The sequence below is a fragment of the Urocitellus parryii genome, chromosome 4 (genome assembly GCF_045843805.1).
Source record: "Urocitellus parryii isolate mUroPar1 chromosome 4, mUroPar1.hap1, whole genome shotgun sequence".
NCBI lineage: Eukaryota > Metazoa > Chordata > Mammalia > Rodentia > Sciuridae > Urocitellus > Urocitellus parryii.
In genome coordinates, this window is record NC_135534.1 from 2,220,384 (window position 1) to 2,248,368 (window position 27,985).

Sequence of the window (27,985 nt, forward strand, 5' to 3'; positions counted from 1 at the left end):
GCAAGGGACCAGCAGGCCCCAACAGCGGGCAGCAGGGCCTGAGGGCACGTCAGCCTTCTGCCGGCCTCTCCGAGCAGGGTGGGGCTGGGAGCACAACGCGGAAGAAGTGAGGCCAGATGCTGCTGGGAGCAGGCCTCGGAGAGCTTCGTGGCCGCGAGTCCTGTGAGCGAGCCACGTGGGCAGCTTGAGGCAGGAGGAAGAAAGACGCTCTAGTGTGTGCTGCCTGCGAGCAGGCTCGGACGGGAAGATGTCCACCCCTATGTCCTGACTGGTGAAATGTCCTCACTGCAGGACGGAGGGAGGGAGAGGGCCCGGAGTCCCTGCCCCAAGACCCTGCGGCTGGCGCTGTGACCTTTCCTTCCAGTCCTTTTTCTGTGCCCATCTTTTCTCTCAATAAAACGCAGGTCACCCCACTACGCAGGCCCACTAGCTGAGGGGAGAGTGCTGAGCCTGGTTCCGGTTCTCCTGAGAGGGTGAGGCTTGGCAGCTGGCAGGCCCGGCTGGGCCAGTGGCCACGCCTGGGCTGCACCGCCATCCCAGACCTCCCATTTTCCTAGAAAACAAAATTGTTTTGTTCTGCCCTGAAAACTTAGGCCCAGATTCTGGCCTCGACAAGGCACAGGCAGCCAAGGAATGAAAGCATCAAAACTGGGACTGTCTTAGGAAAGTGTGACTTCACTGTCACCGGGAGCGGTGCTCTTCCCAGAGCCAGGCACTCTGGCTGGTCCTGCAGGGAGCACCTGGCATGCTCCGGTGCCCCTGCGGGTCTGGGTGTCCAGATGTGCTGCCCGGCCACATTCACACGGCTCGGCTGTCTGTGAGGGGCTGGCCGTGGGCTCCTCAGAGGCGGGGTGACCAGCGGGGCCCTTGCCTCAGGTGGCAGCACTGGTGGGGGGCAAGCTCCTGTCTAGAGTCTGCTCTGGCTGTGTATGCAGGTCGGAGTGGGGGCAGGTGGCGGTCTGGACACTGCTCCCCATGAAGGAGGTACACACCCCACCAACCACACGCACACACACACACACACACACACACACACGCACACGCACACGCACGCCTGGCGGGCAGGAGCCTCTCCTTTTGATTTCGAGAACAACCCTGCGGTGCCCCTCTCCCTGACCCTCCTGCAGGGGCCCCTTGTGCCGTTCCCAGGATTAAACCCAAGAGCGCGCATTCCTCGCTGGCAGGTGCGGGCCCCACCCGCTCCGCAGCCGACCCATGTGCACATTTGAGTTTCCTAAACCCAGGGCTGGGCCCTGCTCAGGAGCTGAGAGGCTCACCCTTGGCCCTCGGGCTGCAGGGACGGCACTCCTTGTCCTGGTGTGGGGACCGCGGTCCCCCAGCCTCCACTCGGCCCCTCCCTGGCCTGAGTAGATGATGCAGACCTTGAAATATGCACTTGTGTTCTTTTTCTTTCTTTTTTTCCAAAAGAACATTGGAATCCTGGATGAAGCTTTAGTCCCGTCACTTGACAACTGTATAATATAACGCAGGGTCCTTGAATCTCAGCCCCGAGTCTCTGGATGGGGGTGGGAACAGGCTCCCGCCAGGCCCCAGACCTGCAGGCCCTGAGTGCGCACACATTCCTTGAGGCTTACCGGTCCTTCCCTGGTCTCTCTGAGGATGTCCTGGGCACGGAGCCTTTCACTCGGAGCCCTTTCCCGGCTGTGACTAAGTAATGTCTGTTCAGTTTCCTGCTGGAAGCCTGCCGCTGGCCCCCACGGGCCAGGAGCTCCTGCGTTTATTTACATTTGCCTGATTGCTATTCAGGCACGACACCTTTCCACATGCTCTCAGCCTCCTGCTTGGACTCCTCTTTTCTGATGTGCTATTTTTTTGGTCTGTTACCGTCTTTTATTAGGTCATTCGTATTTTTCTTATTAATTCGCAGGAGTTCTTTGTATTTTGTAGGTGTGCTTTTGAGGTAGTCTTTCTTTAAGATACACTTGGGCCATCAGCTCTTACTGATAACACAAATTAATTACTCTTGCTGTTAAAAAAAAAAAAAAAAAGACTTCCTTCCTAGCCCTGAGGTCATGAAGATGATGTTCTACATCCGGTCATACAGGCTTTATGGTCGCACTCTTCATATTAGGTCTCGATCCCCGGGCCAACCGTGCCTTCTTGGTGTATGGCAAATTAAGGGTCCAATGTGACCTCTCCCTGTGCACTCAGCCAGCTGCCCTGGCCGTCAGACTGCAACGTCGATCTTCCTCCCATGCCCCGGTGCCACCCTGACAGCACCACCAGCAGCTCCTTCCTGATGCTCAGTCCTGCCCTGCGGCCTGTCCTTCTCCCTACATCCATGGTGCAGTTGTGATCACCACTGCTTTGGGGGAAGTTCTGATGTTGGGTAAAACCCAAGTTCCCTGCCTTGTTCGTGTGTGTGTGTGTGTGTGTGTGTGTGTGTGTGTGACCAGGGATTGAACTCAGGGGCACTAGACCACTGAGCCACATCCCAGCCCTATTTTGTGTTGAGACAGGGTTTCACTGAATTGCTTAGGGCCTCGCCATTGCTGAGGCTGGCTTTGAACTTGTGGTCCTCTTGTCTCAGCCTCCCCAGCTGCTGGGATTACAGGATTACTGCCCTGTTCTTGAAGAGCTTTGCCAATTCTTGGCATTTTAGAATGGCAAGACCTTGGAATCAGCTTGCCGTGGTGCTCACACACAACCCTTGGGACTGTTGGGTGTTTTGTTTTGGGGATTTAGAGAGAGGCATCAGCTCTAAGGAGGATCTCCCAGCCTTGAGGCCCCCCTCGCGTTTCGTCCTGTGCGTTTCTCAGAAGTGCTCGTGTTTCTCCACATTTCTCCCACGTCTTTGGGTACTTAGGATCCATTGGTACTACTGGATATTGGTTTTGTTTTTTCACTCTATTTATTTATCTACGTGTGTGTGTGTATAAAGATATAAAATCTTTTCCATTTACATGAGGGGCAGAAGGTGCTAGAGCTGCCATATCCCTTTCATCAGCTCCCCTTAGCATCTCCCATGGCCACGGGGTGCTGGCCAGACCAGGAAACCAGCCCTGCACCCCTACTGAGCCACAGCTCGGCGCCTCCCTAGCTTGAACCCTGACGTCTGAGCCAGGACCGTCACCCCCTGTGCTCCGCAGGCTCCCTGGTCCCCTGGATCTGTGTGGGCTCCCCAGCCTGGCTTCTCACACCCTTGACACTTGGGGAGCACCAGTCCAGGGTAGTGGTGCCTGGGTGGGTTGGCCCGGTGCTGTCTGGGTTCTGGGTTTGAAGAAGGACATCCCGGAGGACACCCCAGTGACCTTTCTCCCTGGGTCGCATCACGTGATGTCTCGCTGCTGCTCCTGACCTGTGGCTAGGGCAGTGTGGGCCAGGTCCTTGGTGGCACTGGGCCATCTCCCCTTTCCACCCGGTCCAGCCCCTGCAGCTGCCGCCTCAGGAGAGCACACAGAACCGTGGTGGGTGCCCAGCATATTTGGGGAGACACTTGGAGGTTTGCCCTAAAATCTCCACCTTCACCTGTGGATCTTTCCTACAGCCAATGTCACCGCGGGCGTCTCTCTTCTTCATTCCTTTTAAACTAATTCTCTGAAATTCCCCTCTAAGCAGGGTCTGCCCTCTCCTCCAGCTGTTCAGGGGTCCGTCCGCCCGGACTCAAGAACGTGTTTTTGATCATGATCCCACACTGTTGCTTGTTGCCCACCTCCTGGCTTCGGCCACCCTCTGGCCACGTGTCCTATGGACAGGCTCTGTCCTTTGGGGGTCACTCCTTCTGAGCATCTCCTTTCTTTCCAGGCTCCCCTGCGTTTTCCCTGTGCCCGCCTAGAATCGCCCACGACCCGGGCACTGGGTGTCACCGCAGGGCATCACTGCTCCGGCCTCCTCATGGAGAGAGAAAGCACACGTCTGGGCGTGACCTGGGCACACGCACCCACACTTGTGCATCCGTCCCGTGTCTCTGGGAAGCGAACTCGGAGCTCACACTGCCGTGGCTGACCTCTGCCCCATGCCCAGCCCCGGCTCCTGTTATCTAGGATGTTTCCTGTTTGTACGACCCTGACGCACGTTTCCAGTCCACTGAGCTATGGGTCTGGGAAAGGGACCACCAGGTCACGCGGGCTGTGCAGGCTACAGGGAACTGCTGGACCTTCTGCAGGTGGCTGGCTGCTTGGCACTCGGCCAGCACAGAGGTCCCGGCCCTCTGCTCCCCGTGAGTGCTCCCAGGGGCCAGGTGGGGGTGTTCCTTTGGGCTTCAGCATTCTTTTAAAGCTGTGGCGGACCTCACTGTGGTTTGAATTTGTATTTTCCAGTGACTACCGATGTGGACCAAGCACCTTTTTATGTGCTTATTTATGACACAATTTTTATATTGATTGTTGGCTTTATTCCTGCTGAATTATAAGCATCCCTTAAGTGTTCTGGCACTAGTTTTATTTTAGACTCATTCTTCAGGTCGTATGTAGTACCTTTTAATTTCTCACATGAGGATGACCACCACGTGGTGAAATTCACACTAACACACCTTCGACTTTGGTTAGGAATGAACTTAAAAGGCAGTTGTACTAGTTAGCTATGAGGGCATCTTCGTTTTTCATAAAGCCAAAGACAGATCATCATAAAAAAACAAAACCTCCTCAATGATAACACAACTGAGTCCAAAAGCCCCAGAGGGGACTGGAAAGTGCCCGTCCCTCCTACGTCAGAGGATCTCCTCCAATGTAGACATTTCCTAAACAGGAAGACGCAGAGATGAGCCAAGGACATGAACAGGCAGTTCTGAGAGGAGCCCGTAGCCACCAGGCCCAGAAAGGCACCCGGCACCTGGGCCTCGCCCGCTCGGTGGGCCTCACCAAGGGCGCCGACAGCCGTCGTGGACAAGGGAAATGGGGAGGCGTCGGGTGCCACCAGCAACATTGACTGAAACAGCGGAGGACACACTCTCCTCCCCCACTCCCCCACCCCCACGTGACAGCTTCTTGTCACTGTCCACAGGAAGGGCCTAGATCTACGAGGCCTGGGCACCCCACACACAGAGTGGGCGTGCTCACGCCGTAGGTCTAGGCCGAGGAGTCGTAGGGTCCAAGTCCATGCCCCTGGAGAAACATGAGGAGCATGGGGGCACAGTGGCAGGGACAGAGGGGTGGCAGCTTGGGATCCAGCCGGCAGTTCACCCGGGCCCACCCGCCGGGGGAAGCCCCTGGAAACTTCTGACCTGCCCCAGCTCTCGGGTGCACTCACTTCTTTTGCAATAAAATCTTTAAGAAAGGGTAGACTGAGCCCAAGCACTGACCGGTTCAGAGGCTGCCGCGCACGGTGACCGGAGCAGGGCTCTGCGCACCCACCTCACCCTCCAGTTCCTGGCCTGTGGCTGCGGTGTGTGCGTGACAGCGTGGCCGTGGGCATCCCGCCTCACTAGACCTGTGCCGGTCCTTTATCCTGACCCAGCCGGCAGGTGTAAGGCTGGGGAGAGGCCCGGGACTCGTGGGCTCAGCCCCACACTGAGAAGTCACTGGCCATTACCATCCTGGGGGCACCGAGGTCACCCGCTTGCCCCCACCCCTCCCAGCGCCAGCCTGATGGTTGAGGTTCCCGAGCACCAGGGCCCAGGAGCTCACAGGTCTCTGCCCCCGCAGCCAGGTGGGGGTGACCATTCGAGCTCAGCCGCTCTGGGGAGGCCTCATGGCGTCCTGTACCTTCTCCACAGTGAGGAAGAGCCCCACGCTGCTGGAGGTGAGCCCGGCCCACTTCCTGAGAACCAGCAGCTTTGCCGAGGACCTGGACCTGGAAGGGGAGACGCTGCTGGCCCCCATCACCCACGTGTCACAGTGAGTGCCACGCGCCCAAGTCTGGGCCGGAGGGGCTGGGCTCAGAGGGGCACCTTGGCACAGGGGAAGACATGCTGGCCTGCCAGCACGCAGCACCCTCCCCACCCTCGGGAGCCGAGGGCCACTGCTGCCAGGAGGACAGGGACAGTCCACTGCGTCGGGGACGCCGCACGACGGTTTCCACTGGTTTCTGTGCCCTGAGCATCTCAGAAGATCGTCTTTCTCTCTTAGTCCCTTGCCTCCCCTGCGGAACCCTGGCCAAAGCCATGGAGGTGTGGGTGCCATCTGCCAATTGTCACTGCTGACCTCAGGGGCTCCTTCGGGTACAGCAAATGGCTGACTTTCCACACCTCCCAGCTGGCCACCCGGGCACTGCCGGCCTGGGACACGCCCTGAGTTACAGCTTCCCCCGCCACTTCCCGGCACCAACCATGCTGTGGTTCCCCTGCGACAGGCGACTCGGGAAGGCCACCGAGGAAGCCAGGGGACACCATGCAGTGGGGTGGGTGGCTGCTCAGGCCCGTGGGCACCACCCTGTTGGGCAGTCCCCTGCAGGAGCGCCACTCTCAGCCCTCAGGGGCGGCTCGCTGGCTCTCTGCTGCTCTCCTGACTCTGCAGCGAGGGTGCGTCTTCTCCTGGGGCTCTCTGGGGTCGGAGGTTGACCCTCCCTTGTGCACCCTTGTCACACTGTGGCCCAGTGCCTCTTGCTCCTGCCCACAGCCAGGTGTGAACTTAGCCCGGCAGGTAGCTGAGTAACTGGGAACCACAGTGCGGGGTCTGCTCGAGTGACCAGCGGCTGGCAGGGCCAGGCAGCCAAAGGGAGGCCAACCCAGGAAGACAGGCCACCTTCCTAGGCCACCCAGGCCCACAGCGAGGGTGGCAGTGCCCCACGGCTAGCAGGACATGGAGAGGGAGTTTCCTGGGCTCAGAGGAGGCCACAGGTCACTGGAAATCAGGGTGTCTCCCCCTCCAAAGACAGCGTGACAGGCCGGCTGGGTAAGCAGGCAGGAGTGGCCAGAGAGGCCAGCAGACAGGTGGGCAGACACAGCTGGCCCCAGAGGCAGGACAGCAGCGTGTGCTGTGCTCCAGGCTTCAGTCAGCCCAAGGCGTGAGAACCCAAAGTGACAGACACTAGAGTTGAATGGCGGCGTGTGTCACGTGGGTGTCAGAGGCCACTCAGGAATGGGGACCACCAGGAGGACGCTGGAAACCCCAGCAGGCCCCAAGATGCCACTTAGGCCTCCAGGGCCACCCAGTCTTCCCCTCTCGTCCTCGGGACCACTCCTCTCTGTGGAAACCCATTCCCCTTTGCTCTCCCGGCACAGACCAGACCCCAGGGGCAGGGCCGTCGCCCGCCGTCCATTCACTGGATAGTCATTCTGGCCAGCCCCTGGGCACCTGCATCCTTGGGCGTCTCAGGTGGGGTCCCAGCTGGAGGAGCTAGGGCACGGGCACACTAGTGTCCTGTTCCAGGGACCCCAGGGCCAGGGGCCTGGCCCAGACCCCACCCCACCCTGGGGAGCAGGCAGGCCCAAGTGGGCACAGTGTGGACGTGGGTGTGACCACCTTTGTGCATCCATGGGGCTATGTCCCCTGGCTCTCGCATGGCCTGCCCACAGGAGCCCCAGCTGAGTGAGCTCCTGTGGGCAGCCGGGCACATGGACCCGTGCAGGTTAGACGGGCACACACCTGGTGACAGGGACCTGAAAGGGGCAGAGTGGGTGGCTGCTGAGAACCAGACCCGTCTCTCTTCCGCACTCTCCTGCCACGCTGGGCAGCCCCAGCGCTCAGCTGAAGGCGTAAACGGACACGTGTGGTGTCCCTCTCAGCTCTCCCGCCTGCAGGGCCCAGAGGTGAGGTCTGCAGCCGGGACTTGGGGAAGCTCCCGGGGGCTGCGGGGCTTCTTTCCAGGGCTGTGGGCTGGTGAGGGCTGGGGGGCTCACAGACCTGGCGTAAAACAGGGAGTTGCTGGTGAGCAGGGACTGGGCACAGGCTTCTGGGGGACAGAGTGGCTCTGCCGACCCCATCGGCTCACCGCACAGCCCCGGGGCCCTTGCCGTGCCCACACCTCTCTCCCTGAGACTGATGGGCCAGAAGGGAGCCCCTCTGCCTCAGGCTCCCCGACTCCTCCACCCAGAGCCCTGCTGTGGGCTTCTGAAGGGTAGGCGTGGACAAAGCCCGAGTGGGGCCTTTGTGGGTAGCATTGGGGACCTCAAGGGGACAGGCGACCCTGCACATTGACAGCCAAGATGAGTTCCCTGAATCCTGTCCTACCTGCTGTCCTCTCCACTGAGGGCCCTGGCAGGACAGTGGGGGCTACCACTCTGTACTTGACATTTGGTGTCTCGCATCTAGAGTGCCCATCGTCTGGTGTCTCCTCAGTCATCCTGCCTCGGGGAGTCCCCCAACTGCTCCTAGGCCGGGTGGCCTCTGCCTCTGGTCCTAAGTACCAGCTCCCTGAACCCTTGGCGTGGGGCTGGACCCTTGTGTGTCCCCTTGTGACCTCTCGCTCTCCATCACACCAAGGCTGCAGATAGGGTGACCCCAGGGCTAGCACTGCAGCATGGAGAGCCCTCCTAGCCCCAGCAGAGGACATGGGCCAGACCTCGCAGGACCTGCCACAGCGCTGACACAGGCCCAGGCACGGCCACCAGCGGCTCTGAGCTCAGCCGTGTGCAGTATGGCCTGGGTGAGCTGCTCTCACCACCACTCTGCAGTCCCCCACAGGGCTCCTGAGCCAGCCAGGGCTGGCCTGGAACCTCATCAGTTGTACCTGGACACCCAAGCAGGATGGCCCCAGAGCTCAAGCTACTGCCAGCCCAGCGCCTGCGCCTGCTGGGCCCTGCGACAGGTCCTTGCGCGACACTTGGCCCCTGACCCTGCCTGTCTTCTCTGTTGCGACATCTGGAATGGGCAAGCCTCAGCCTGTGCTCACTAGGCACCTGCGTCGAGGGGCACCCAGTCCACTGGGATGGGTGCGGGAAGGCTGGGGCCCTGAGCTGGGCAGAAGGCACAGAGGTGGCCGAGGGAAGGCCGGCATGTGGTCTGGGCCCTTGCAGGCAGCACCAGGTGACCAAGGGCTGCCCTAGTGACCATGTGCTTGCCTGGCCTCTTGCAACATGACAACTGTGGAAACCCTTGAGCAACACCAGCCCTGTGTGCATTCATTAGAATTTCCATGTCTTCGACTTTCTCCTGGACCCTGCAGAATCTCACGCCAAGACGTTCAAGTTTCTCTTTTCCAGCAAGGCCGCTGTGGCCTGGCTTTCATCCACAGCAGAACTAACGTCTCCTGAATTCCGTGTTTGTCAGCGAGGCCGGGGCCAGCCGTGCCTTCTGGAAATGTGGGCAAACGCCACACGGCTGGCACCGGACCAGCTCCTGATGGGCCTGCTCAGCACAGGGCATGGCTCCGTGGCAAGCTCCACTGCGCCGTCCTGGGTTTCCCAACCCACAACCCCGAGTGGAAAGGGACTGAGGGGCTGTGCCAGGCCCAGTGTCAGGGCCCGGGGAGGGCCTTGCCAAGAACAGAGGGCCCGGTCTGTCCTCTCGACCTGTGAAGTTCCAGGTCACCTCTGCCTACCCAGGTGCCAAGAAGCCCCAGGGGAGCCCGGGTTGGGGACGGAGCAGAACTCAGAGTCAGAGTCCCCCGTCAGAGCCCCACACGGCCAGCCAGGCACAAACCCATCTCTGAAATGCACAGGGGAGGGGGTGGTAAATGTTCTCCTAATTAAATTAAAAGCGAGGCAGAGAGGCTCAGTGGGAAAGAGATGGGACTGGGAATCGGATGCCCTCGATCTGGCTCCCAGCCTGCGCGGGCCCAGCTGCGGGCAGCCCCCAGTGGCCCCCTGCTTCCCAGGCTTCCCCTCCTCCATCTGTGCCTGTGAGAAGGATGCGCTGGCCTCTCGGCCTGCTGCTCTGAGGAGGGGCCCCAGTGTGAGGAAGGAGGCCCCGAGGGAGGCAGCAAGGCCTCAGCCTCAGCCACTGCAGCCTCCACGCCTGGACGCTACCCAGGCCCTCAGCCAGGTGGGCAGTATGGAAGGAGCACGCGCTCCACAGAGGGATGCTGTATACGAAGCGACTTCCCACTGCCCTGCTGGTGTCAGTGCTCCACCTAGACCGGAAAGAGGCGACCGACCAGGATGGAGCTCCAAGGCCCTGGTCAGGCAGCCTGAGGGGATGGGCCTCTGCAGGACTGCTCTGTCCATCTCCCTAGTGAGGCCCAGAAAGGCCTGTCCTTGTACAAGGCTCAAGGGTGAAGTATACAGCATCCAGTGCCCACTTGAGGCATCTGCCACCTGGACCTGTGGGTGCAGCTCTCAGGGGGGAGCAGACCTCCAGGAAGCGCCTCGGGCTCCCTTCCTCTCCCTGGCACCCTGAGGGGGAGCACCAGCCCCATTTTCAGCAGCAACAGCCAGTTGTGCCCAAGCAGGAGTCTCACTTAGATAGAATCCCACGGCACCTCTGCCTTGTCTCCAGCCGCCTTCGCTGGGCACTGGCCGAGCCTCCTCTCCTGCTCCCCCGGGCTCTTGAGGCGGCTCCACCACCGCCTGGCCTGCTCTTGGTTATTCACTCCACTGTCCATAGCCACTGGACACTTCCCAGTGCGAGGCAGCTAGGAACACCACGTGTGCTTCTGGTGGGCAGACGGCAGTGTTGTGGTGAGCTTGTACCTAGGTCACAAGTGGCCCTGGGGGCATCTAGGAAGCACTGTCAGATGCACCCCAAGGTAGCTGTTCACGTCCTCACCACTCTCTAGCTGTGCGGTGGTGTCTGGGGGCATCAGATGGCAATTTTAATTTGTGGTGACCCGATGGCTAGCAGGGCTGAGCCCCCGCCTGTGTTCCCGTGGCCCTCAGCACAGTGTCCACCTCTCCTGCCTGTCGGCTGTCTTTTCTCAGAGAGCAGCAGTTCTCTGTGCCCCAGGGAACTCTGGGAGAGGCCAGCGTGTGGACTGCAAGCACTGCCTCCCCCCGCGGGCAGCCTGGTCCCGTCTCCTGATGGCCTCTTTTGATGAACAGAAGGTCTTAATTTTAATGTGGTCCAGTTAATCAGACATTTCCTCTCTGGATAGTGCTGTTTACGTCCTACTTAAGAAACTCTGACTGCTCCAAGGTCATAAAGATCTTCTGGTGTGTTCCGAGCTTTATCAGCTCACCTTTCACATGGGGATCTGCAGTCCATCTGGAGCGGATTTTCCCAGCACTGTGAGGTGGAGGTCAAGGTACGCTTCTCCCTCCAAGGGACCCAGCCTGACTCAGCACCTCCACTGAAAAGTCCTTCCTCTGCCCCTCCCTGGGGACCAGCACAGTTGTAAATCAGCTCCCTGTTGACATGTGGCTGTTTCTGGACCCACTCGGTCCCCCGGTCGGACGGGAGCTACTCTCTCTGCGGGGCCGGACACCACTGCCACTGCAGTGTGTTGACAAGTCTCAGCCTCTGGGCTTGCAGGCTCTGGTGACGAGGCTAGTGTCCTGTTAGGGCCTCGGCCTCACCATGCACAGGCCAGTGTCCCTGTGAAACCGCTTCTCCAGGCACGGAAGACTTCAGGATGGGCCCTGTGCCATCTGGGGCTGCTGAGCTGTGGCCCGGGTGTCCCTTGTCAGCTGATCCTCTCTCCTCTCTGTGCTCTTCGGCCTGTGGTGCCACGGCTGGACAGCCTGACACACTTCCCCCTCATCCACCGACAGTGTGCTCACCAGGCCCAGGGACACCTCTGCCAGGAACCCCTGCCCAGCGGGGCTCACCCTCCTGCCCTCAGGAGCCTGGGCAGTCACCCAGTCTCTAGGAGCCAGTGTTGGCTCAGTGTCCAGCCATACATCTGACTGGGGCAAGCGCCGGTATCAGATGTCACCCTGGGGTGGGAGACCCCAAGGGGACATTCCTTACCTGGCTGAGAACCTTTACAACTTCCAGGTCCTCAGTTTCCAAGGGACACAAATGGAGCCAGGCTACCAGGTGCTGTCCTTATGAAGGGGGACCTAGAAGCCAGGAGTCCAAGCCCCAGGACGGTCTGCAGTGGGCAGCAGCAGGGGAAGCCTCGGGGAGCGGAGGCTCCTGGGGGGCACAGGAGGGAACCTGGCACCCGCCGCTCTGCTCTGAGGAGGATTTGGAGGTGAGGCCAGAGGACTCGTACGCCCCATGGCAGTCGCGTCAGGGCCCCTGTGCTTCTGTCATTTGTTCTCGCTCCTGCTGGGCCCACCGGCCAGTGCCGATGCCCACCTTCAGCAGAATGAGCAGCAGAGGAGTTGTGCAGCGCCCACCCTGCATGGGACAGGGCGAAGGGGCCACAGGGAAACTCATGTGTGACGTACAGAGAGACGGTCCCAAGGGTGGCAGCACTACTCGCAGACTTGGTGGCTTTCAGATGCTTGGAACAGGCTGAAATCCCAAGAGCATTAACTCAGCACCACTGTGTGTGCTTTTGTGCTGGGTTGAACAGGAAATGCTGCCATCGGCGGAGACACAGCCACACCCTTGGTATGCTGGAGGGCACCTGGTAGGCTTGGTCACCTAGGTCCACAGAAGGGGACACGGAGGGACTGGCCACAGGGGCTCACTCCCAGATACCTGCCCCCAGAGGAGCCTGGGTCTGTGCCCTAGGAGCCATTCTGGAATCCTGAGGGTGGCAGGCCAACAGAGGGGCAGACATGACACAGGGATTCTGTGACCACAGCGGGGAGGGAGCCATCCATGGCAGGATGGTCTGGGCATGGTCATCTGACATCTTGTGGCCTCTTCCTGCTTGAGATTTCTGTGGGCTAAGCCTCAGGTACACCACAGACCTGGCACCCCCGGCCAGGAAGCCCAGGAGCAAGGCTGACCGTCCTACAGGATGCAAAGTAGCCCAGTTCTGTGGCTTCTCACGGTGCCCCACAACCTCCTGAGGACACTCACGCTGGATTTGCAAGCCCTCTAGGGACAAAGCAGGTGTCCCAGGCAGAGACCACACTGGTGTGCATGTCCTTGGTGGCGACTGGCCAGCAGAGGAGATCTGATGAACATGTGGGTCTGGCTGGCCCCAGGGGAACCCTGGTGTGCCATCTTAGAAGGTGGAGATGGAGGTCGATGGAGTCCAGGTCTGGGCTCTGGGTGAGGCTCCCGCCCGCCATCTGCTCCCCCTTCTCCCCGAGTGTGCTCTCCACACACGTGTGCAGGCCCCGAGAACCCTCCCGCGTGTGGACACTTGACAGACCTTCCCCAGGGGCCCTGGCCGTCCACACAGGCCTCTCCCACACGGGTGTGCAGAGCGACTTCGCAGAGGGTCACCAAAAGCTTGGAGAAAGGGACGATTTGGGGCCACTCCAGGGTTCTTTAAGGGGCCTTTTCACTCCTCCTGCCTGCTCAGACGCGGGCCCTGGCCCCATACTAATCAGAGCTGCGTGTCTGGGGCAGCAGATCTCCTAACGCGCCCTGCGGGGAGCCCAGGCAGGCGGCAGTGACTCTGCGAGGCCCTAAGGTACCGAGGTCGGCGCTCGGCCAGGCTGTGAGAGCCAGAGCCACCCGCACTCCTCAGCCTAGCTCCCCAGCCTCACTGGGCCCTGGCCCTGCAGCTGGTCTCTACCTGAGAGGTAGAACGAGTAGGACAGAGGTCACAGAGAGACCTGACCTCAAGTCCTCCTGTGCCTTCTGGGCTTGTCCCCCTGCCCTGGCCCCGTCTGCATGGGGCCCCAGCGCCTTCCCCTCTCCCTGTCCTGGATAGACAGCTGTCTTCTGCTCCAAGGGGATCCTCCTCTGTCTGACCCTCCCTCTCAGGTCTTTTGGAGGTGGGTTTGTTTCTTACTGTCTTCTTTACGTTCCTGTCCAGATTTGTTAAAGTAAACCAAGCCCCTTCCCGTTTGAAACACTTGAATACTTTTTTCTGCTTTTCTTTTGAAATGTCCCATGAACTCCACAAGTTGGGTGTGTGGGCTCCAGGTAGGAGCTCAAGGGGGACTGGAATGGCAGGTTCAGGGGACCAGGAAGGGCTAGGAGCAGGAGCAAGGGCCAGAGCTACACAGCACAGGTGGCCTTTGGGGCAGTGACACTTGGTAAGTGGCTCCTAGCTTGATGGAGCTCAGGCTGGTGGGCACAGGGGACAGCAGTGCGGCTGCCTACCCCAAGGGCTCAGCAGGCATTCGCTGGGCACATCCCCCCGCCCCCGGCCCGGGGTTCCCATATTCCATGGCAGTGCCTGGGATCCCCGTGCTGCCGGGCCCCTCCATCCACAGGACTGACCTGGCCTGAGCAGGAGGCTAGAGCCTGCTCTCTTCAGGTCTGGCAGGTCCACATCTTCCTCCAGCAGACTCTACCAAGTCCCTCAGAAAGGGTGGACCCGGGGAGCCCCGGTGGCCAGGCACTTCCCTAGGCCTCACACCCTGGCCAACTGACTGCTTGGTCAGCAGCAAGAGGCACTTGAGGCCTTGGGCCTGGCCCTGCAAGCCGTCCCCAGGAAGTAAGAGAGAGACCCCTTGGTGAGTCCACTGCAGGCCCTGCCTAAAAGTGGAAGCCAGCAGAGTCGAGGCATCATGTGGACACTGAAAGATGGGGTCTGCTGGCCAAAACGGACAGCAAGCTGGCCGGTCAGGCCTCCAAAGCACTTCCTGGTACAGCCAGGAGACCCCAGGGGGCAGTAGCATTCCTGACCCAAGCTCCATCAGATTGTACTCTGGAGCCGGAACCAGAGGCCCCACTGTGACTGGACATACGAGTCCCTTGTGGACTCCAGGACCAGGTGAGGTGTCAAGGCCCAGGCTGCAAACCCTCAGCCTCCCCCCAGCATCAATCTCAGCAGGTTACCCAGGCTACCAGGAGGCCTCAGCCTTGGAAAATGGTCTCATTAATCAACAAAGGGGCCAGGCATGGAGCTTGGTGTGGCCTGGTTTAGCTGGCCTCTGCATGGGCACCCAACCTGCCTGGGGACAGAGCATAAATGTCCTTGCTCACAGCAGTTATTTGTCCTTTCTGACAGCCTGCAGGAGGGTCGCTCTCTTTACATATCCCCTACCTGGCCACAAGGTACAAGGCCCAGTGACCTGGTTCCAGAGAAGTAAGCGTGACCAGCCTGTCCAGCTCGCGCTGCAGACTGCCACCCTGGCTCATTTACCTCCTCCATGTCAGCCTTTTCCTGTAAATATTTAACTCCCAAGGATGCCGGATCCCAGGGTCTGGAAGAACTGGGCAGGATGGGGGAGGGGTCACCGCCCTTCTCGCTGGCCTGTCGGGAACCTCTGCAGGGAAGGACACGTGGGCCCTTGCAGCAAGCCCTTCACCCCCACTTCCAGCACCTCAGCCAGGAGAATGAAGGATGGCTCTAAAGAGGGACTTCCTGGAAGGAATTCTGAGAAGGCATGAAAGCTCAGCCCCGGGGGCCGGTGGTCAGGCAGGAACTGCATCTGACCCCACGGGGGTGCCCTGCCTGGTGAGACCCTCCAAGATCTGCCCTGAGCCTGGGCGGCAAACCTCTCGGGTGTCCTATGGGCTGTCCCAGGAGCACTGAGGCTAGGTCTCCCCGACCCCTGGTGTGGGAGTGGGGCTGCTAGAGCCACCCCATGTGAGCTCAGGAAAGGGAGGAATGTCACTGAGGCTGGGCGTGGCTGGGATAACTCAGCCAGCTGTGGGTTTTTCTTGGGGCCCAGGGAGACCTGAGCAGAGATGGAGGCCCCTCTCCCGGCCCCCAACACACACACTAGGACCTTTCTTCCTTGTTCAGTGGAGCTAGGGGCCAAGGACACCCTCTAGAAACCTGAATTCCATTCGGTCTTGGCAAAGAGCAGCTTCCTGCTCGGGAAGGTGTGCGTGCACACAGCAGGGACCAGTGGAGGGGAGAGGTGCGCGGAGGGGAGAGGTGCGCGGTGGCGGGTTGTCTGTCAAGATGGGAAGATGGCCCCGTGTTCCCAGCCCTGGGTGGCACCTGCGAAGCCGGTCCCCAGGAGTTAGACAAACACCTCCAGTGGAGGAATGTGCAGGGGGGTGCTGCCTTTGAACTGGCCCCGGGTTAAAAGAGCCATGGCAAGCGCCTGGCGATTGGAAAGCAGAGCATTCTGCAAAATAATTCAAAAAGTTTGTTGAACTTAAACCTTTCCTGACGACTCCTTGCTTCTGAACTGCACTGTTAAAGTCGCTCCGATCCTAGCCAGTGCCAGACCAGCTTCCTGGAAACCCGTGCCAACTGCTGGCCTTTGGAAAGGCTTGTCACCCTAATAGCTGTTTAAAAAAAAAGGCGCTCCCTGGGCACCTTGGCGCAGGGTCTGAAGGGTCCTTTGTGTGGCTCCAGCTGCAGACTCTATCCAACCTCGCCCCTGGGCCCACTGGGACTGCCTCTCCTCCTTCCCCTCACAGTGGCGGGCCCTCGGCCGGCTTCTCCCCGCCCAGCCCTCGGCCAGCTCCCAGGTGGGGCTGGGGTTCCAGGACAGAGCCCCCCAGAGGCTGTGTGGACCCCTCCCGAGTGGGCAGTCCCGGTGTGGGCTCGTGGCCTCTTCTTCAGCTGGGGGCAGTGCCCAGTGGGGAGCACGAGGCCCCTCTTAGGGCAACACTGTGTCACTGGCCCCGAATATCCAGGGCCAGAGCAGCTCTGGCCGCGCCTCTGAGCAGCAGGTACCTCGCCCCTCCCCAGAGCAGTGCTGGCAACGGGGGACGGGATCTAAGTTCTAGCTGAAAAGAGACCAGCCTCCAAGGTGGATGTGCGTTAGGGAGCGTTTAAGTCAATACAGACGTTAGGCAGAGGGACAGAAGCACAAGAGGTGCCTGTGGGTCATTTCCCATTCACCAAAATCAAAGATCACCTGAAGATGGAGAGAAGCTACATAGAAACCTGAGTATTCAGTGAGACACAGCCGGCAGGACATGTTCAACTCATCCGCTTCTCCGTCTCCCACTAGGAGCTCCATGACACGCGGGACCCCACGCAGGCCCACTGCCCAGGAGCCCGGGGCCCTCGGTGGGGGGGTGCAGGACCCCAGGCGGAGGCTGGCCCCGCGGGCCCTCCAGGGAGCCCCAATGCGGCTCTGCCTCTCCTTTCAAAGGCCTCTTTGTGCTGGAGCAGCCCAGCCACAGTGGTGAGAGCCAGGGCCTCGTGGTGCCACGCCTGGGGAGTTGCCACTCGCGGGGCCGTCCACGCAGCTGGCCGGAGCTGTGCACTGCCACCACGCACTCACAGCCCACCAGGGTGCCCGCCGAGCTGGGCAGGCCGATCCTAACGGTCAGTGTGGTTAAGAAACCAGGGAAATGGGCTCACACGCACAGGGCGGCACAGAGGGACGTGGTGGAGAGAAGCACCCCGCGCCCTGACCCAAGTCACCTCCCCAGCGTTACCGCCAAGCTCTCTGCTGGGTCTTCCCAGAGGGCTTTACGTGAACAGGACACTCATGTGCCCCTCTTCTCTAACCCCACAGCAACACAGCTAATGGGACTTTTCTCTGCACTGTCCCCATGACCTGTAGTGCAGGTGGGCACTGCTTATTGACCATCCAGGCCTGTGCATGTGAGGACATCTTTGTGCCCAACAGTCACTTGTATGCATAGGGAACAGGTGACACTCTCCATGGCAGACCTGAAGAGCTGCCTTCTCGGGGCTGGGCAGTGTGTCCTCTGCCCAGCGGGTGGGCTGCTCCCACGTGGGATGTGCTCACCGTCCTGCCCAGGTAGTGAGCCGGGGTCTTTCCGGAAGCAGCACCATTTCTAGTGAACACCTGGCTGCGGGGCCTGGCAAAAGGCATGCAGTGTGGGTGGAGGGGCACTCTAGGTGGGCTCACAGGGTGTCACACTGCCACCCTTCAGAGGTGCCCACAAGGAACAATCGCAGCTCGGCAGCCTGCAGACAAGCACACTAGAGGTCTCTGGCATCTCCGACGGCAGCACCGAGGCCACCGTGGCCGGGCGGGAGATGGTCGGTGTAGTGGATGTGCTCAGAGAGTCTGGAGTGACCGCAGCGTGGTGAGCTGGTCCTCTCTCTACAGAGGCCACGCTGTAAAAAAACCTTTTGGATCTGCCTGGGCCCCTCGTTGCTGGGCAAGCTCTGAGCGCCAGTGTGCCCCAGCGAAAAGGGGAGGCGCTGTGTGTTCTGGAGGGTCTGTGTCACGACCCCGAGCAGACCTCCTTTTATCAACAGCTGCAGAGCCCCATGTGCCGTGATTTATGGAACAAGCCCCTATTGATGGATGTATAGGGCATCTAAAAATAGCCAGTGACCATTCAGATATGTTCACTAATGAACCCACCACTTATGAAATTAGCTCCCTCTGCACCATCCCTCCCCACCCACATGGTCCCCCCACCCATCCCACCCCTGCTGCATCTCTGTTGACCCGTCTCTTTCCGGCTGTCCTTGTCCACCAGAGACAACATAAAGCACACAGTGAGTCACTTCTGAAGAGAAGTTCATTCGTCTAGGGAAAGGGATAGCGAAGCGTGTCTCCAGCAGAGATTGGACAGAGTCGGGCAGTTACCAGGTGAAAGAAGGCCCCGGCAGATGCCAGATGGCAAGGCAGGGCCAATGAGATGGCGCAGGGCTCGGCCCCTGCAGAAGCCACCGAGCCCTGCCACGCCTCCCAGATGCCCGAGGCCCTCATTGGGTAGGAGACTCTACAAAACAAACCAGAAGTCCCCCCCGATTCATTTTTCTTTTCTAAAAAGAACACACATTTGAAACGATAGTCACTGTTGTCACATGTGGGATAAAATAACTTTTTCAAGAGAACTTCCCAGTCACCTACTTCTCATAGCACTCTGGTCTCCATCTTAAGGATTCACTTTGGGAGACCCTGCCCCCGCTTCCAGTGAGATCAAGACGTGTCTACACGTGTTGGCAGGTATCGCCACGCACGGTCGCCCCTGCTCACACCGTGAGCGGGTACACAGCTGCCCCGCCCCGAGCAGGGCCAAGGCGTCCTCTTGGCTGGTCGGACACATGAAATCAGACTGGAGCTTTAATTTATACTTATTTTATTGCAAGTGTGTTTTTATCTATTCAAACGATTAAAAGCCTTGGGTTTTCTTTTGAGCCACCTCTTCACACCCTTTGGACTTTCCAGAAGCCTCACCTTACTGATTTACAGGAACCTGTCCCTTTCCAGAGGAACTTGCCTTTCCGAGGGTTCCTGGCTGTGCCCCTGGCCGTGCGCACAGTGAGCTCAGCCTGGCAACAGGCAGCACTGCTGGGGACCTTGTGTGCTCCTGCCCACCCCCAGCTGGTCCTGGGCTGACAGGGCTGATCCGTGAGGGCCGGGCTCTCAGAGCTGAAGGGCAGTTCCCAGCACAGTGAGGGGAGGCCGTGCCTCCTCCCTGAAGGCAGGGCTCCCGGTGCTCCCCGCGCCTCGGTCTGTCCACCCCACACGGGGAATGCACACCAGGACAGGAGAGGGGGTGGAGGCAGTGTCTGGGCCCCACGTCCCTGGGGGTCCAGGTGTTCCCAAGCTGGCCAAGGCGGGAGCACTGGCTCTGAGTACCTGGGCTTCAGAACCTGCCCACGCTGACCCCAGTGCCTCTCTGCGCCCTGCACACAGCACCCGATCTCCACACCAGCCTCGGACTGAGAGGTTATCATGTCTGTCTTAGAGATAATCCGCCCGGCACTCGGGGATTAAGCCTAGGGCCCGGGTCACAAGGCCAGGCAGCAGAGGATGGCCCCGGATGCCCTGGCCCCCACACATTCCCTTGGTGTCTCTCCACACAGGCCGAGCGCCCTGCCAACCCTCTGCAGGCCAGGGCTGACTTACGCTGCAGCTCAGGAGAGGACCACACACCTCCCCTCTGGGTCTTAATGTGCAGCTCTGCTTGGGTCACACTCACGGTGCAGGAGGGCAGGCGCAGGCCTCCCTGTGCGGTGCTTTATAGCCAGGAGAGTTGGGGGGAGCCACAGGAGCCCACCACAGCCCCCAGGTGAGTGTGTGGAGAAACAGATAGACAGACGAGAGGACTCCCGCAGGGCACTGGGGGGCTGGGACCAGGCCAGGTCCCCAAAGGTGGGTCCTGGGCCCCGAGGCCAAGGCAGGTCTTGGAGCGGCAGCAGTGCCTCAGGGCTCCCACCAGGGCCCATGTCCCCACTCTCCTTTCCTTGGTAGCTGGGGTCCAAAGTCCCCAGAAGGCATTTGGCCACACGCCTCTCCCCTGCAGCTCTCCCCCTCTGCTGCCACTCTAGAAGGACAGGGAGAGGCAGAAGCAGTGACTTTGGGGACCTTCCTGGGGTCGTGTATGGCAGGAATCATCCCAGTTTTTGCAGATCAAGAAACCCAGGCTTGGTGGCAACAGATCCAGACAGGAAATGGTGGCACCAGGGGAGGAACTCAGGTGTGCGCGCAGTAGGGCCACCTGGCTGTGTGTTCCCACACCGGCCCTGCACGGGGTGATCCCAGTTCTGCCCTCCTGGGGGAGGTGGGCTTCTCGCACCTCCAGGCCCCGAGACCTGCAGGCCTTATCCCAGGTTCACACTCTCCGACTCAGAGGCGTGGGGCAGGCCCTGTTAGAAAAGGGTGTGGGCCACACTGATCAAGGGTTCTACTGAGGGCCCGCACATAGCAGGTGAGGGACAGAGCGAGGGTCCCCAGCCCTCCAAGCTGAGTACAGGCGGCAGCAGCTGAGTTTGCAAGCCTGACACCCGTGGGCCCCTGTGCCTGCCACTGCTATCCGCAAATGCTGATCCTGGGCTCTGGCCAGTTGCTAGGGCTTCCTCCCAGGGCATGGCTGGGAGGAGCAGGGGTCGCAGGTGATTCCTCCACCGACTGCTTTCCTAGTAAAACGTGACTCGTGACAGAACAGGCTTAGTTCAGAGTAGATGCTTCAAGCGCCGGAGGAGAGCAGGGACGTAAAGACCTGGGCAGGAAGCCCCACCCCACCCCACCCCCGCGGACAGCATCACAGCGCCCTGAAACGCCAGCCCAGGCCCAGCACTGCCCGTCCAGCCTGGCCTTCACTTGGCTGCAGAGACGGCCCGTGCTCTCTCAGCTCGGAGCCCTGGTCCTCACATCCCCTGGAGGGTGGCTGCAGCCCTGACTCACTTCCGACACACCAGGCCTCAGGGCTGGGCCTCGCGCTCCAGGCCCCAAGTCCTGCCTCGGCCTCGAGAACAGCCTTGTCAGCTCCTTTTCCCTGGCCCACATCCACGCTACGCTCTCCTTCAAGGTCTCTCCATGATGCAAGGGGGCCAAAGGCGCTCTGTGACAGTCCCTCGCTGGACAGAGCTGGAACACCAGCTTTGCTTCTGTGCAACCAGAAGCGCCTCCAGGCGCCATCCTTCCTTAGCCATCTGCGCTAGCCTCAGCCTCCCGAAAAGTCGAGGCAGTTCAGAGCGTGACTTGGGACTGCACGGCCACCTAGAAGAATAGGGCACCCCAGAGACTGAGGAAGAGGAGTGCCCACTGGAGCTGGCCAGGCTCTGCCAGGAGACGGGCACTTTGTGCTACTGACCTACCAGGTCCCTTCTCCAGGGGATTAGGTCACTAATCAAGGGGAGGCTGGGATGGCGGGAGCAGCCCAGCCCCGCTCCAACCCTGTGGGCCCTCTGGTGCAGCGTGTGCCCGAAGCCCAGGGCTCGTGGCCCCTCCGAGGAGCTCCAGTGGGCCTCAGTGTTAGGCCCACTCCTTCCTCAGCTCAGCAACAGCCTCTTTCCTTTGAGAATATGCTGCTTTGGCAAAGAGACTATGTTCTAGAACCTTCTTGCTGACCTTGTCTTCCCACCCTCCCTTTCCCTGCTGGGTCAGGAAAGCAGTGGACCTGCCTGCTCTGTGTTCCTGGGGTGGCCTCTGAGCAGAGGAGTGACCACCCCTGTCAGTGGCCCTGCAGCTGAGGGTGCCCTAGTGGACGCTGGTGGCTACCTGGGTACTTGCTGAGGCCACAGAGCCTGGGAAGGGCCCTCAGCTAGACCTGCCTGGGCAGGAGCAGGAGGGGAAGGTCACAGGCCTCAGGTCTCAGGCAGCCCACAAGGACCTCCCTGACCAGCCTCCTTCAGGAGCACCCTAATATTCAAGGGTGGATCTCCCAAAGGCTTCCCCCACATGAAGTAGAGGGCGTGGAGGGTGAGGTGTAGGCCATCGCCCTGCCTTGACCCCTCATGTCCAGGGTTTCCTATGCCTTCCTAAGAACCCAGCTATGTCCACAACCTCTTCCCTGAGCCTGCCCCAGCCTCAGGCCCTGGGAGCATCTGCTGAGCCCTGGCCCCAGGTGGTCCCGAAAGGTGGGTCAGTTCTACTAGCTCTAGGCTTGGGGAGGAGCTTGCACACCTGGCTCGCCAGCAGCACTGAGGCACTCAGCCCCATCAGGAAACACGGACACCTGAGCACAGAGGCTGGACACCACCACTTCCCCACAACTGTCCTGAAATGCGTGGGCCCCCACCCGCCCCCGTGCGGAACCTCACGTGCAGCCCCAGCACCCGTGGGAACTGGGCTGCCAGCACTTTCCATGTGAGCGGGTCTGCCCACAGGCTCACAGCAGAGCTGCACAGAACCTGACTGCTGTACCAGATGCGGGCCCCCACTTGGTGGCAAATCCTGTTCCAGGATGGGAAGACCCACAGCTTTACTGCCCTTTTTGGAGTGCGAAATCAGTGGCCTCCAACTGCACTGTGTCCCCTCCCTTGTGGACCAAGCACCCCCTGCCGTAACCCAGAGTGGCAACTCTGGACAGAGTCCCTTGTGAGCATCTGCCCATTGGCCAGCCTGGGGGCAGAGGCAGCCCAATCCAGGTCCACAAGCATCTCTGAATGCACCTGGCCCATCAACCTGGTGAGCAAAGGCAAGGACAGGGCCGCCCTGGGGGTGCTCAGGCAAGAAGCAAGAGCCAGGGCCAAGTGCTTGCAGTCCCCAGCCCTGGGGTGGGGAACCCCAAGGAGTGACGTCAGATGTCTTGTGTTTGGGCCATCATGGAACTCTTGGTCTACAACCACGTGAGAGAGGCCTGAGTGCGGCTCCCTCAGAAGCACAGAGGCTGCCACATCCAGGCAGGGCAGGACACACCCAGAGGCGGGGACTGTGACTCAGCTCAACCAGCCCACACTATTTCTGGCCTCCCCACTCATCCTCACAGGGCTGGTTGAGGGCGAGAGGCAGGGTCAGGGAGAGCAGGCTACCTGGGCCCCCATCTGCACGCGGCCCAGCACGCTGCAGAAAGCCTGGTGGGTGGTGCACCCCTGTGCTCCGCTGCTGCAGAGGCTGCGTTGCGAAGGGCTGTTCTGGGACCCTGGGACTTGGGGCCTGGGTTCCCAACGCACCTAGCATGCCCACTGCGTGGACCCTGTCTAGGAGGCCCAACGGATGGGGGGAGGCCAGTGTCCCTCTGTAGTCTTCTCAAGCCCCCACCAAAACTGTGAGGTCCCTGGCCAGCCAGGTCTCAGGGAGCCCAGGTGTCCTGCAGACCTGCTGGAGGGGTGGAAAGTCCCCAGGGTCAGGCAGGGCTGGTCAGGCAGGGCTGCGCTGAGTGGCTGCACTCCTCCCACCCCCGAGGGGTCAGCCCAGGGCTGCCCTTTGATGTCTCCCTGGGTGAGGGAGGGGTCAGTACCCCTGGGCTCAGGCACACACTGCCCTCTCTGCTCTTGGGCTCTGCTTGAGGAGGTGGCACTACTGGGACGTGAGTTGTTGAGGTCAAATAGGGGCTTGGTGGCCAAGGTGGAAAGACCCCACGCGGGTTCCTTGGTCTTGCAGAGGGCTGGGGAGGGAGTGCCTGGGGGGACTGCCCAGAGCCCCCTCACCCGCCAGTGGGATTGGGGGGGAGGCGCCATGGCCAGCCCCAGTTCAGGACTGTGGAAAACCCCAGAGTGTCACCCGTGTAGCCTCTGCAGGGTATCTCCTCCTATCTGGCAAACTTCCCTAGGGTGGTCTCAACAGCCCCCCTCTGCTGGCCCTCTGCGTGGGGCTGGGTCGCAGCCCCCACCCAGCATCACTCCAACCCAGGAGGGCGGGGCCATGGCCTCCAGCTCGGGTGGCCTCCAGCTCGGGTGGCACTGTGACTGCGCTGGCCAGCTGCTGACAAGGCCAGGGCTCACCTGGGGATACCTGCTATTCACTCGGACGCTCCACTCATCTAACCTGGCTCTGCTGAGACGCAAAGAAGCAGCTGGGCTCTGAGCGGCTGCTTGGCCCTACACCCTGTCCCACTGTCCAGTGTCCCAGGCCTAGGTCCTGCCCGCCACACACACTCAGCCAACCTGGTCCACCCCCAAACCTGGAGGTGCTAGGTGGGGAAGCAAGAGAGGCTGCACAGACGTCAGGCCAGGAGTGGGGGGGGCTGGGTGATCCCTGTGCTGCCTACCATCTTGGAAGCTGAGGCTGCAGGGCTTGGAAGGCAGTCACCCTGGCCAGTGGCTCTGCGCCTGGAGTGAGGTCAGTCCCCACCAGACATGAGGAAGACCATGGGGAGACCAGGCTTAGTGCCCAGGGCCTCAGGCAAGGCCCCCGCCTGGCTGAAGTGCTCTTGGCTGCACCTGCATATACTGGGGCCCATCCCTCCTGTGGGCCAGCTAGGGATCAGGTGCCTTCCGCTGAACCCAGGGGTGCCCCGTCCGGCAGCAGTGAGGAGCACCCTAGGCCTGGAATGGCCTAGGATGGCTGACCAAGAGGTCTGCCTCCCTCCCCAAGAAATCTGGGATCCCATGGTGCCAGGGTGGGGCTGAGACCAGAGGCCGGGGCCTGGGGCCTGGGGCCTGGGGCCTAGCTGCTGAGCCCAGCAGGACCTCAGGCTGGTAAAGAAGTTGCCACTGGGCTAAGGGGAGGGGGAGAAGGGACATTGAGATGGAACAGAGCCTGGGCCCGGGCAGGCGGGATGCGTGTGTGCGTCCGCCTGGGCACCCGGCGTGGCAGAGAATGTAGATGGAGCCCTCAGTGGCTATGGCCTGGCAGGACGGTCGGCAGGAGCACAGACCTCAGGCTGTGGGAGCACTCTCCCATCTCCTGGCCCAGATGGAGCCTGTGTGTCAGGGCCACAGGGTCTGCGCCCCTTCTCATCCAGGCCCTGCCACCCACAGGTCCCGGTTCCTTTCAGCCAACCTCACAGGTTCATTTGGGAGTCACATATTAACACAGCCCACTGCGACCTGGTGGCAGGGCAGAGGCTTAGGGACATGTTGGTGAGGGAGGGAGGGAGCCTTTCTCTAGATGCAGGGACATTCCTGGCCACGCTGGGGGTGGAGGCGGAGGAGCCCTGCAGAGTCGGTGCTGGCCTCTGGCCTCTCAGCCTTCAGGGAGGCACTCAGAGCTCAGCTCGTTTAAAAATTAGCAAGTGGAAAAGTCCCGAGTTAACCCTTAGGAGCCTCTGAAAGCTGCTCGAGCCGCTAATCGGGAAAAAGAGATGAGGAGAAAGAGGCCGCCTCCTGCACAGGGCTGCTGCCCTGGCCTGGAACCCCGTCCTGCCCTCTTCTGCTCGGGCCTCTGGGCGCGGGGCAGCGCAGCGCAGGAGCCACGGGCTTTGTGCAGGCCCAAGCGCCGGCCCTCGGGCTCCGCTGGTGATGGCCTCTTTGTTTTCCATCTCAGTCTGTTCAAGGCCGTTTCTCAGCCTGCCTGGCTTTGCTTAAAATTGGGGGGATTTTCCATCCTTCCAAGATCATGAAACAGCAGGGATGGGGCCTCCTTAGTTCTGGGGTACAAGGAGAGCGAGAAGTGAGAACCATCAGGAAGGGGCTGAGCGGTCAGGGGCACTGGCTCCATGCAACCTCCCCTGGTCCCCAAGAGGTCTTTTCTGTCCCTCCTGTCCTGGATTCCCAGCCACCTGGCTGACTCTGACCGCGGTCCCCTCTGCAGGTTCTCCCGCCTACCACTCAAGGCTGCTGCCCTTCTTTCCAAACCTTGTTTCCTAAGCCACTCCCACAGCCTCCACCCGTCACCCCAGCACCCCGCTGCTCCTCCAACCAGGGTCCCCATCTGTCACCCACTCCCCAGCACCACCAGCCAGAAACCCTGGGACCATTCCCGTGCCTGCCTCCCCACTGCCACCTAGTCATCACAAAGGCCAGGCTCACTGCACCCTCAACAGCTCCTCCATCTTGTCACTGCCTCAGCGGGCCAGCAGCTCTGGGTACTGCAGTCGCCCCCCGACTGTCAAGCCCACACCCCTCCTCTCCTTCCAACTCATTCTCCCTGTGTGAGACCTTTCTTTTGGGTGGCTCTTGGTGGTCTCAGAACAAGCCCAAGGTCCGCAGTGCCAGCAGGGCCTGTCCTTCCGGCTTCCTCCTGCCGAGCTCAGAGGCCTGCCGCCGCTCTCCGTCTCTTGGGCTCCTTCAAGCCCCAGCGCAGAGCCCTGGTGGCGGGCAGCCCCCTCTGGCCTCATCTCCCCTCAGCAAGCTCCCTCCTGAAGGACCCTCCATGGTCACAGCCCTCCACGCATGCCCCTCTGGGCACTGCCAGGCAACCCCAGGGACTGCTCGGCCTCAGGTCTGCAGGCCCCGCCAAGGCAAGCAGGTCCTTCTCCTCTCAACCCTCCTTGGCGGGCCAACCTGGCCTGATGCCTGGCAAGGGTTCCACCAGCACCTGCTGAGACCCAGTCTGAAAAGTGGGCAATGCCCACGGCGGCCCGGCCTCCTTATGCCCCCCTGTGATCCACCTCCTGGGAGGTCAAGGATGGACACGGGACACCGGCTAAACCAGCAACAGCATGACCAGAGTGACGAAGCTCGCGGGATGCCCTCGTGCACCCACTGGGTGAGGGTGGGTGTCCTCCCGTCAGGCCCTCCTCAGTCTCCCCGCCTCCAGGGGGCAGCACGGAGCACAGGAGCTGCCTGGGGTGGGGAGTGGGATCGCGCACCAGAGCAGGCACCTTACTCTCTCAGATGACTTCCTGCCATACCACCAGCTGGCCCTCCACCTGCCCTCCCCGACTCCCACATCTGGTCTGGTCTTGTGCTCCCCACAGGTCCTCTGCCGGGAAGGCCCCATGGCAAAGCCCAGGGTTACCTGTGCAGTCGCCGGGCTGGGCAGCACAGATGCACACCTGCCATAACATCCCTCAGCACCCAGCAGGCCTCGGCCCTCTCCCCCAGGCCTGCACCCAGGTCTGAAGCCTCTCCAGAGCCTTGGTGGGGGCCGTCAGCAGCCTGAGTGGCTGGGCCTAGCCCAAGCTGGGGACAGGCCTCTTTGCTGGGAGCTGGCCCCCCAGCGAGTCCCCATTCTCTGATGCTAATTGCTACAATTAGCGGGAGAAAAGCCCATTAGATCAGTTTCTTCTCCTGGCTAAGGCTTGGGCTGCTGGGGAGGGAGAGCCGAGGTTTCTGGAGGAGCAGGACAGGGCCATAAATGAGGCCACATTTAAATTGCAAACGAAGGCCTCGCCCAGCCCCAGGAAAGCCTGGGAGGAGAGGTTCAGCTCTGCATCAGAGTGGCTGGGGAGTGGGTGCGCCCAGGCCTAGGAGGCTTTAATGGCTGCTCTGCTGAAGTCCCGTGCTGGCCAGGTGCTGGCCAGTGACCCAGACGTGCTGGGGCCAGCAGCACTGCAGAGGCTGATGGGGGCAGGCACAGGAAAGAAAGAACAGCACAGCACGAAAGCCACCCCCTGCTTTCCAGCCAGGCCTTCTGGGAGCAGACCTCCTCCCTCTGAACCCTGCACCCATTAGCCTGCACCGACCAGCCGGACACCTCCAAACTGGTCGAGCCACAGGCGGCCATGCTAGGAAGGGCTTAGGAACCACAGCCAAAAGACAGTTCCAACTGACACCAGAATGGCACCCAGGTGTCAGGGACTGGAGGTACCTGCCAAAGGCAAATCACGCCACTGACCCGGGAAGAGAGTGCGCCCACGGGCCAGGCAGGAGCCAGGCAGGAGCCAGGCAGGAGCCAGGCAGGAGCCAGGGGCTTCCTCCCGGGGAATGGTGAGGCTGTGGGTGCTGGACCAGGCGGCAGGCAGGCCAGGGCCTGCTGGAGCAGAGGCCCTTCCGTCCTTGGAGCTGGCCTCCCGGGGGTGCCCCCAGGGGACGTGTGGCAACCTGCGGAGGCCTTCTGGTTATCGGGACCAGGCAAGGGTCACCGGTATCTGCCGGATAGAAGCCTTTCAGACCGCTGAACACCCCGCAAGGCAAGGGACAGCTCCCCACCCCCTACCCCGCCAACAATGACCGATCTGGCCCCAATGTCACCAGTGTGGCAGTTAAGAAACCCTGGCCCGAGGGGCCAGCATTGACAGGCTGCTTACTTCTCACTGAGTTCTGAAAATGGACGCACGCTTTCCTGACCTGGCCTCTTCATTCATTCAACAAATCAATGAGGCCATTCAACAGAACCCTGGGACACAGCTTGGCG

The 27,985-nt window shown here is 61.0% G+C and overlaps 1 protein-coding gene across 3 annotated transcripts in view; it reads left to right on the top strand.

Annotated features, from left to right (window-relative positions):
* Positions 1 to 27,985, top strand: part of Kcnq1 (potassium voltage-gated channel subfamily Q member 1) — a 284,802-nt gene that overhangs the window by 131,197 nt on the left and 125,620 nt on the right. For all 3 annotated transcript variants that reach the window (XM_026411297.2, XM_077797616.1, XM_077797617.1), the window contains one exon: positions 5,675 to 5,795. In XM_026411297.2, coding sequence (XP_026267082.1) covers positions 5,675 to 5,795 — 121 coding nt within the window. The remainder of the gene's footprint in view (positions 1 to 5,674; positions 5,796 to 27,985) is intronic.